The sequence below is a fragment of the Otolemur garnettii genome, unplaced genomic scaffold (genome assembly GCF_000181295.1).
Source record: "Otolemur garnettii isolate 467f Iridium unplaced genomic scaffold, OtoGar3 scaffold00096, whole genome shotgun sequence".
Taxonomy (NCBI): Eukaryota; Metazoa; Chordata; class Mammalia; order Primates; family Galagidae; genus Otolemur; species Otolemur garnettii.
This window is the reverse complement of record NW_003852491.1, coordinates 7,739,398-7,749,460: the sequence shown is the minus strand read 5'-3', so window position 1 is coordinate 7,749,460 and position 10,063 is coordinate 7,739,398. Positions and strand designations below refer to the sequence as shown.

Below are 10,063 nucleotides of genomic sequence, written 5' to 3'. Positions count from 1 at the left end.
GTCGCTCAAGCAGCTAAGGTACCAGCCACATATATCAGAGCTGATGGGTTCGAATTTGGCCTTTGCCTGTCAAACAATGACAACTACAACCAAAAAAAAAAAAAAATAGTTGGGTGTTGTGATGGGTGCCTGTAGTCCCAGCTACTTGGGAGGCTGAGGCAAGAGAATCACTTAAGCCCAGGAGTTGGAGGTTGCAGTGGGCTGTGATGCCACGGCACTCTACCCAAGGTGATAGCTTGAGACTCTGTCTCAAAAAAAAAGAAAAGAAAAGAAAAGAAAAGCTGGACCTGTGCCTGGGGTAGAAATACCAGATTCCTCTATAAACAACTAAAGCAAGGATGCGGAACCCACCAAAATCTGGGGACAGATAAAAGCTTCTCCCCCAAACACCAACTATATAATAGATTCTACAAAAATAAAGCAAGAGTTGACTGCCTTTTGGGGCAGCTATGTGGGCATGTAACCTGACCATCCCATATAGGAATGGAAAAGGTGGCTGAGTGTCAGCACCAAAGGTCCCACCAGGGTCTCCCTGCTTCCCCTCCATCTACCATATGATCCTTGGATTGAGGACCTTTTATTTCCTCCTGTGTTTCTCCCAACTCAGGCATAGAGTTTATGTATATAAAATCCATGGGACAGGCTGATAGAGAAAATTCCTGGCAATGTGGGAGCTATCCCCAAGAAGGACCCTGCAGGCAGGAAACTGGTCACTACCTGAGTGGCCACAGGAAGTGGCTTGAGCCAGGAGCAGGGAGGGAATAAGGTCTGTAGCCCTGGAGCCTCTTGCAGACCTGGGAGGGAGGCAGTGCTCACAGTAATTACCACTAGCCTCACACAGCCTGCAGCTCTCCCTGCAGGCGACTCAGCTCCTCAAGCTCCTGCTTGTGGCGATCTGTCTTGTGGGCCACCAAGGAGCGGTAGAAATGCAGGGCAAAGGCCACAAATACAAGCCCCACAGGTACCATGATTGCTGTGGAGGCCATGGCTGCTTGCCAGCCTGGCCCATAGGCCCCACCACCACCACATGCTTGCTGGGGTGGGCAGGCCTCAGAAGGCTCAGTCAGTGATGAGGCTGTAGAAACAGAGGATGGTGGGAGGTTGGAAGCTGGACTAAGAGAGGTGGCCACTGGTGGCAGAGTCCCAGCAGACACCTGGGATGCAGGCACCCCAGGGACTGGTGTATTCAAGGGGGCCCCAATAGGCACAAACTTGACCCAGCCAACCAGGACAACTTCAGCAAGGAACAGAAAGGTGCCCAAGGCAGTGGAGAAGCCCCAGGCCAGCTCCACATACCGGTGGAGTCTCTGGTGTGGTGACTGGTGGACAGAGTTGAGGTTGTGGATGTTGCTCACGGCTTCAATGTGGGGCAGCAGGCATGTGGAGACCATCAGTGCAAAGAGGTGCACAGCCACTAGCACGGTGGTGCAGGCACTAAAGGCCACTAACAGGCCTGGAGGGTATTCATGCTTTCTCTCCAGCTGTACCTCCACCATGGCCACCTGTGGGGACAAGAGGAGGTGGATTGAGTGTCCATAACCTCCCCAGCAGCGAAGGTTTTTTGGCCTGTTGATATACATCACTGATATATCCCTAGGACTAGAACAGTGCCTGGCAGAAAGAGGACTCAGCCTTTATTGAGAGAATGAATGGGCAGCCTTGGAAAAGCTCTGTCCTATTCTGGCCTTGGTTTTTCCACCTGGCTATCAAGAGGCCTGGATGACAGTTTTCTGACTGGTTCACCTTGTAATAGGAGTTGGGCTGTCTGGGTCACTCTCAGGTCTGCAATCTGTGTAATATTCAGAAAGTTGTTTAGTTTTCTCTGTGCCTCAATTTCCTATCTGGAAGTGGGAGTTGATAACAGCACCTACCTGTCTTACAGTATTGTTGTGGAAATTAAATGAGATAGTACATGTGAAGTGCTAAGAACAATGTTAGGCACACAGTAGGAACTAGGTGTTTGCTGTTTAGTTTTTGAGACAGAGTTTTAGTATGTTGCCCTTAATAGATTGCTGGGGCATCACAGCTCACAGCAACCTTAAACTCTTGGGCTTGAGTAATTCTCTTGCCTCAGCCTCCCAAGTAGCTAGGACTACAGGCGCCTACCACAAATGCCTGGATATTTTGTTGTTGTTTAGCATGTCCAGGCCAAGTTCAAACCTGCCAGCCTCAGTGTATGTGGCTGCCGCCCTAACCACTGGGCTACGGGTGCCAAGCCTGTTTGCTGTTTATTATTATAGTTAATGCTAAAGCCTGAGGCTAGAGTTTGCAAATTGGCACACCATGGACGATAGCTAGTTTGGAGATATGTTTTGCTTGGCTCACAGTGTGTTTAAAAAAAAAAAGAACTGAACAAGTTGCCATCTTTTAAAACTCAAGAGAGTTCATATATCCCCATTTCCAGATCATCTTGAAAACTTGCAAGATATGGTTACACTAGCCCCATATTCCTCCAGGGCAACTGTCAGCTGAATTGAGTCATGAATTGAGACTGGTCCCCCCCTTTGGACAGGTCATGGGGTCTTTTTTCTTTTTTTTTTTTTTTTCAGACAAAGCCTCAAGCTGTCTGTCATTGTGGGTGGAGTGCTATGGCATCACAGCTCACAGCAACCTCCAACTCCTGAGCTTAAGTGATTCTCTTGCCTCAGCCTCCCAAGTAGCTGGGACTACAGGCGCCCACAATGCCCAGCTATGTTTTGGTTATAGTTGTCATTGTTATTTGGCAGGCCTGGGCTGGATTCGAACCTGCCAGCTCTGTGGGTGGTGATTTAGCCGCTTGAGCTACAGGCGCCAAGCCCATGGGATCTCTTGATCACCAGTCTCTCTCAGGTAACTTGGTATCTATATGACCTGTCTGGTCTTTGCAGGTGTTTGAGCTGACAACCCTGTTCTAGGGATGTATAAATTTAGACTCTAGAACCAGGCTTGGCGCCTGTGGCTCAACTGGCTAAGGCGCCAGCCACATACACCTGAGCTGTCGGGTTCAAATCCGAACAATGTCGGGCCCGCCAAACAATGATAGCTGCAACCAAAAAATAGCTGGGCGTTGTGGCGGGTGCCTGTGATCCCAGCTACTTGGGAGGTGGAGGCAGGAGACTCGCTTGAGCCCAGGAGTTGGAGGTTGCTGTGAGCTGTGATGCGACAGCACTCTACCCAGGGTAACAGCTTGAGGCTCTGTCTCAAAAAAAAAAAAAAAAAGACTAGAACCAGACACTTATTTGCTTTGGGGTTTTGGGCAGGTGTCTTAACATTTCTGATCCTCAGTTCTCTCATCTGTAAAAATGGCTATAGCCGTGGTAACTATTTCACTGAATGACAGAAAGATGGTAAACATAAAGCTCCTGAGCACAATTGAATACAGTTTGTATAATATTATTATAACTCTGGCCATCTTGGTTTCAGAATTTAGATCTTTCCCTATCCCTGGTTCTTGTGAGATCCAAAAGATTGCTCTAAGGCTGAGGGAAGGAGAAGAAAGTTGCAGAGCCTGGCCAGTGGAGATAAGCAAACAAGGTGAGAGGCCAGGCACCGTGGCTCATGCCTGTAATCCCAGCACTCTAGGAGGCAGAGGAGGGTGGATCACTTGAGTTCAGGAGTTTGAAACCAGCCTGAGCAAGAGCAAGACTCCATCTCTAAAAACAGCCGGCATTGTGGGGGCCACCTATAGTCTCAGCTACTTGGGAGCCTGAGGCAAGAGGATTGCTTGAGCCCAAGAGTTGAGGTTGCTGTGGGCTATGAGACAGCACTCTACCAAGCATGGCAAAGTGAGACTCTGTCTCAAAAAACCAAACAAAACAAAAAGGAAAGAAAACAAGGTGAAGTATTTTGGGAAATTGGGCCATGGCAGGTGTCAACAGGTGTATCTCACAGACAGGGATTTGGGCCAGGCTTAGGCCTGATTTCTCCCTGAGCCTGCTCCGCTTTACTTTCCCCTGCTAGGACTGGGGCCAATCCTGCCCCCAGAACCTACACTTCCAGCCACTTTATCCTGTAGAGAAGGCCCTGTCCCTTAAGCTGTCACCCCAGCAACCTCAAATCCAGCAGCAGGCTGGATTGTCTCCTTGGGAACAGGCTGGACCATGGAGTTGACCTCCCTCATCTAGGTCTGTGGGTGGCTGCCCCGTTCCCTCTGTAGTCTATACAGATGAAGGAAAGCCAGCTCCCTGCCACCAGATGACACCACCCTCAGGAAGAGTAAAGGTGGTCTGTGGACTCTGGGATCCCACATACAAAGCCATAAACCTAGGATGACCTATATGACTAGAGACCTTCCTTTCATCTTTCAAATACAGGAGCTGTAGCACAGAAAATGGCAGAGACTAACCCAAATCACTTCATGCTATGACTCTCCACTTCAACTGCCTCTGTTATCTTCCCCTACAGAATCATGTTCCCCAAAATGCCCTACTCCAGCCCCTTTTCCTTCTGTGATGATAGTGGGAAAACCCTTAACAGTCCAGTGACCGTATGTCCTACATTCTATATCTTTCCTCTACTGAGTGCCCTTGGCAAAGCTGCTGCCCTAGAAGTGTGGTCTTCGGAGCAATCACTCATGTGTTTTGCTTTGATATGCTTGGATCTGGGGTTCCTGATGGTAAGAATCACAGCTCATCCTGGGGCGGGTACTTGGCAGGCTACAGAGAGCACACCCTCTATGATCTCACAATTTCCCACTGGCCTGCCTGTGAGGGGGTGGAGGCCTGTCCAGGGTCACACAACTGGCCATAGCAGGGAGGAGTCAGGACTACACTTGTTGATTCCTCACCCTGGCACTTCCCTAGGTCCCACTTCCTGTGATGCCACTCCTGGGACCGTTAGTGGGTATCATCCTCCCACACCTGCAACTTATCAACTTGAGAATCACTTATCAGCTTCCTAATCAACTTCCTTCCCCTGCAGCTTCTTCACAGGCACATCTTTTCTTAAAGTTCTCCTGGGTGACACTAGCACCCTTTATGCCTGCTGGGAAGTAGCCTCCTTCCTTGGGATGGACCCACCTTACATCTAGCTTATTCTCCCTAACCGCCCCCTACCCAACGTTGACACAGCCCCCACCCAGCTGACTTGCCTTCCAACCTCTTGGGGACTTAGTAACACTCCCGCCAGGAGTATGCTCCTTTTGGATCACTTTGCCCCATTGTTGCATACTCATCCCCACTGGTGACTTGTTTACCCCTTCCCTCATGACACTTTTGGGATTGCTTTATCTTCCTCATGGCCCTGTGTATAATCCTAGGGGTCTGTTACTAAGACTAAGTCCCCATAAAAAGGGACTCAATCTCTTGGGATTGTTTGTCTCCCCTCTACCCCCTACCTATCCTTCCCTTTCCTCTGCCCTGTCTTTGAGACCCCATGCTCCCCACGTGCTTCACCCCCACCCTGTGAGCCCCCTTCCCGCCCCTCACCATGGCGAAGCCCGAGAGCAGCGCAGACGTGCGGCTGGAAGCTTTGAGCTTGGCTCGGCTGAGGTAGAGGCGGCGCCAGCTGAGTGCCCGCAGCGAGTGCTGACTGGCCCCCATGAGGTCGAGGTAGCCGCGGTGCACGAATTCTCGGTACGTGGCCGAGCCCGCGGGGCTCTCAGCCTCCGGGTTCAGCGGAACCTGTTCGCCCGCGTCCCCCTCACCGCCCTTCATTCTGGGGGTGGTGACAGCACCAAGAGGGCCGGTTGGTCACGAAGGTGCTGAGGCCCCTCGGGGACCCCAGAAGGCCCGGCCCAAGCCGGGGGGAGGCCCCATACCCCGGAGGAGTGAGCTGGGATGGGGGCGGCAGGCGCCCAGGAAAAGCAAGCGTCTGCGGGCAGCCCCTAAGGCCGAAGAGGGACAGCAGAGTCCGAAACAGGAACTGGGGCAGAGGCGGAGCCGGGGCGGCCACATGATAGGGTGGAGCCGGGAAATCGAGCCCCCGAGGTCCCCGGCCTGTAGGGTAAGATCCCGAAAGACCTCGCGACCCCAGTCCATCAAAAACATCATCCAGGCGCCCAGCCCGAGACTAGGAAGTCCAGACCCCAGGTATCTAGACTTCTAAATCCTTCCCTAGCGAGCTCTGGAAAGGTGAACCCATTCATCTGTAGGGATTGCAGAGGCCTCTTCGAATCCATCGTAAGAGCCCCCTCCTCCCACAGCCCCAAGGGATGAAGCCTGCGGCCATTCCTGCCTTTAATCCGCATCCCCGAACCCCCAGACAGACACACGCAGTCCGCAGCCCCGGCTGGAAGATTTTTAGTTTTATAGCAAACCGTATTGTACAGACCCGGGGCCTAGGGACCCAGCCCGGCTGGGTCCCCAACTTGCCCATCGCCGGGCTGCTTCCTCCCCTCCCCTAAGCGGCCCCAACCTCAAGCCTTTCGTGATCCCCAGGCCCCCTCCTCTCCGGCCTTTGGTCCGCCCTGTCCCTCCCCCCACCCGCGCACCTCCCTGTTACCTGAGGTATGTGGATAGATTCCCCCCTCCCCTACATGGTATAATCCGGCTTCCCCGGGAGGCCGAGGTCCCGACTCCTCTCCGCCTCCCGGAGCCCCGCCCCTACACTGGAGGAAGGGGTGGGGGAGGGGGGGCCAAGAGTCTGTTACTCGGTTCCCATGGCAACTATGAGGGGCCATTTCCAGCCTTAGCACTGGCATCAGGTGGTGTCCATTGGCTGCTATTTCCATGGCAACCAGGAGTGGCAGTTCCCTGGGCAAATGGGATACACGTTTCCATGACGATGAAAGAGTGGGAAGAGCCAAGCTGGAGGAGTCCCATCTTCCCCATCACTGGGCGGGCACCCCCCAACCCCCAACTCGGGTCAGGAGGGATGGAGCTGCTGATACAGTAAAGCAAGAGAGACTGGGGGTGGTGCAGTCCAAACTGGGTGCCCACCAGTCCAGTCTCAGTACAAGCTGGTCCTGTCCCCTCACACTCTGGGCTCCCCCAGGTTCGAGGTTCCCCCGGTTCAAGTAACACTTCAGTACAGATGAATGTTCAAGTATTGTGCGGAGAGGCAGGCAGGGGCCTGGGGTGCCCCTCACCACTCCCCTGGACCACGAGCTGTCAGCGGGTAGGTGGGTAAGCCCGTGGCCCCCACTCCTTGCAATAGCTGCCATTTTCAGTGACGTTCAAGGAGTCAGGGTCGGGGGAAGGAACTGAAATCTGGTGAGGGGGAAAGGAGAGGCCTGACCCCTCCCAGGGGGGTACTGCTGCCCCACACCTGCTCTTGTCCCCTACCTCCAACTCAGCCCTGGCATTCCCCTGGTCTCCCTAACTCTGACACCCGGACCTCCAAATGCTCCTCTGGTTTCCCTTTTTTGGCCCACCCCACCCCCCACTCCAAAGTATCTGGTCTTTGTTCCCTGAACCCTTGGTGGTCTGCTTTCTGCCCCCTCCCCCCACCCATCTTGCACCTCCCCCAGCCCCTGGTCCCAGTATCCTGTGTGCAGATACTCTTTCCCATTCTCCCTCCCTCAAACTTGCACCTTAACCCCCCTCCCACCATCCCTTTGGCTCAGCAACCCCCAGTACCTCTGACCCACTCCCCCCAGGGGATGGACAATGAAGCAGGTGGAAGAGGGAGGAGATGGGAAGGAGAAACCCCCAGAGATATCAGTGCAGGGGGAAGAGAAGGGGGTGGCTGGCTTGAGTCCCTGGGCAGGAATCCCAAGTCATTAAACTCAGGAATCCCAAATCATGAGGTGGGTAACCTGGCCTCCCAGCAGGGGTGAAATGAAGGCTGGAGGTCCAGGCTCCTGATGGGTCCTGGGGAAGGGTGGGGGGCACCCTACTAGCTGTCCTTAAGAAGTAGCTTCTCCTCTGGGCAGCGGAAGGGGCCAGGGGGCCCGGCAGCTGCCAGCCGGGCACAAGCTTCAGGTGAGAGCTGGCGGCAGGAGCGCAGGTCTAGGCGTCGTAGCCGTGGGCAGCGGCGGAACAGCGGGAGGCAGTGGTCTGTGAGGCGGTGGCAACCTGGGGGTGGGGCAGTGGCAGCTGAGACCAGGCACATGAGTAGAGGGTAGGCACTGACCATGGGACCAGCAGACTAGCGGGACAGACAGGGGACTTTGCTTACCAGCAAGATTGAGGTGTACCAGGGTCTCACGGAGTGGGGATGTGGGGGCCGTAAGAAGGTGAACACTGGGGTCCCCAACATGGGCGCAGTGGCTCAGGTCCAGGGCACTTAGCTGGGGTGCATGGCGCAGTAGGAGCCGCAGGGAGGCATCTGTCAGCTCCAGGCCTGCCAGGCGCAGTTCTGCCACCCCCTGTAGCCGCCCACGGCTCTCAGTTTGCCCTGGGAAAACAGGAGGTCAGCATTCCTGGCCACCCTCATTCCTCCACTGAGGTACCCAGACCAGCTGTGTGTCCATGCCCATATTCCTCACCTGCTCCCGCCATAAGGGAGCCTCAACTTGCTGCACTCTGTCTGTTGGCTTGTTTTTCTCCCAAATACCCAAACAACCTGACCCCATCTCATCTGTCTATAATATTCCACATACTCTTACCACTTCCCTGCACTACTTTTTCCCTTTCCTCACCATTTCACTTATTATATACATTTTTTTTGGGGGGGGGCCGGGGCTAGGTTTGAACCTGCCACCTCCAGCATATGGGGCTGGCACCCTACCCTTTTGGACCACAGGTGCAGCCCTTATTATATACATTTTTTATTAAGCTTTCTCTTCCCCTGTAATAATGTCAGTTCCATGAAAGCACGGATTTTTGTTTTGTTCATTGTTCTAGCCTCAGCACCCAAGACACAGTAGGTGTTTGAGATTCATTAATTCATGACATCCTTAAAAACTACCATCCTAAGGCTCCTTTCCTACTTCCCTCTCTTCCACAATTAGTACAGTCCTGAGCTGGAGCCTCTCCATTCTTCCTGGTCACCACTCTGGGTTAACACCACTCTTGCACAAACTCCTGTCTCAACCTTCTCATTCACTCTAATTTCTCCTCTTCTTCCTGACACCCATAGAGAGCTGTGCTTAGACACAAATGAGACAATATCCCTCCTCTGCTAAAAAAAACTCTCTGAAGGCACCTCAAATAAGTCAGTCTTCTTGGTAGAATATTCTAATTCCTCTAAGGTCTCAGCTTCTAACTCCTCTCTTACTTCCAAATACCTAGGCCAAATTCTACAAGCGGCTACCCAAGAGACTCTGCCTGGCCAATGTCCCTGGCTTTCAAATCTGAGTTCAGGAGAGTCCACTTCCTGAACCTCCAAGGTCAAAGAGCTCACACCCCTCATCTTTGCATCCAAAGCACATGGTTTGCCTTTCTTTTATGCCTCTAGCTCTCACACAGAAGAAGTTTCAGAATCCTCTGGAAAACTAGTTAAAAGGGATTGCTAGGGGCGGCACCTATCACTCAGTGAGTAGGGCCCTGGCCCCATATACTGGAGGTGGCAGGTTCAAACCCAGCCCCGGCCAAAAACTGCAAAAAAAAAAAAAAAAAAAAAAAGGGATTGCTAGCCCTACCCCAGAGTAGGTAGGTCTACAGAGCGGCCTCAGAGTTTACTTTTCTAACAAGTTGTTCTCCAGTGATATTGACATTGCTGATCTGGATACCACACTTTAAGAACCATAGACCTCTCTGATCATCATTCCTATTTACAGATGAGAAAATTGAGGCCTAAAGCAATCTGTCCAAGATCACATAATTATGAAGTATCACAGCAAGGAAACTCAAGGTCTGGTGACTGAGTCCAAACTCTTACCACAATGCTATCTGCCTCTCTAGGCACCAGCCTAGCTATCAACTAGATCAAATGTCACAAACTCATGAAACCAGCTTCCAAAAGCGTTTTGTGTAGTCTGTATAGCAGTAAAAATTTTCTTTGATGACTAACACCACAAAAAGAATGCTTTTAAAGAAATTTAGATACCAAGTTTTTCCTTAAAAATTTTTTTTTGAAGGCTTGGCACCCGCAGCACAATGGTTACAACACTGGCCACATGCACCGAGGCTGGAGGGTTCGAACCCAGCCCAGGCCTGCTAAACAATGACAACTGCAACAGAAAAAAATAGCTGGGCATTGTGGCAGGTGCCTGTAGTTCTAGCTACTTGGGAGGCTGAGGCAAGAGAATTGCTTAAGCCCA

General features: G+C 52.4%; 2 protein-coding genes across 3 annotated transcripts in view; both read right to left on the bottom strand.

Moving 5' to 3' along the window:
• Window positions 1-224: 224 nt before the first annotated feature.
• Window positions 225-6,032, bottom strand: ORAI3 (ORAI calcium release-activated calcium modulator 3). The gene is made up of 2 exons (XM_003795823.3): window positions 5,406-6,032; window positions 225-1,502 (listed from the first exon to the last, which is right to left on the bottom strand). The coding sequence occupies exons 1-2, from the start codon at window positions 5,631-5,633 to the stop codon at window positions 834-836; spliced, it is 897 nt and encodes a 298-aa protein (XP_003795871.1). The 5' UTR covers window positions 5,634-6,032; the 3' UTR covers window positions 225-833.
• Window positions 6,033-6,202: 170 nt separating this feature from the next.
• The window catches only part of FBXL19 (F-box and leucine rich repeat protein 19), a 22,680-nt gene continuing 18,819 nt past the window's right edge, over window positions 6,203-10,063 (bottom strand). Inside the window, exons 10-12 of one of the 2 annotated variants that reach the window (XR_001161537.1) lie at window positions 8,038-8,256; window positions 6,858-7,934; window positions 6,203-6,671 (exon numbers count right to left, since the gene is read on the bottom strand). Coding sequence is in view for 1 of the 2 variants with exons in the window: in XM_012808935.1 (XP_012664389.1) it covers window positions 7,756-7,934; window positions 8,038-8,256 (398 nt within the window). In the remaining variant the exon portion in view is untranslated. Of the gene's footprint in view, window positions 7,935-8,037; window positions 8,257-10,063 lie in introns of both variants that reach the window. The other variant, XM_012808935.1, reaches the window with a different exon arrangement.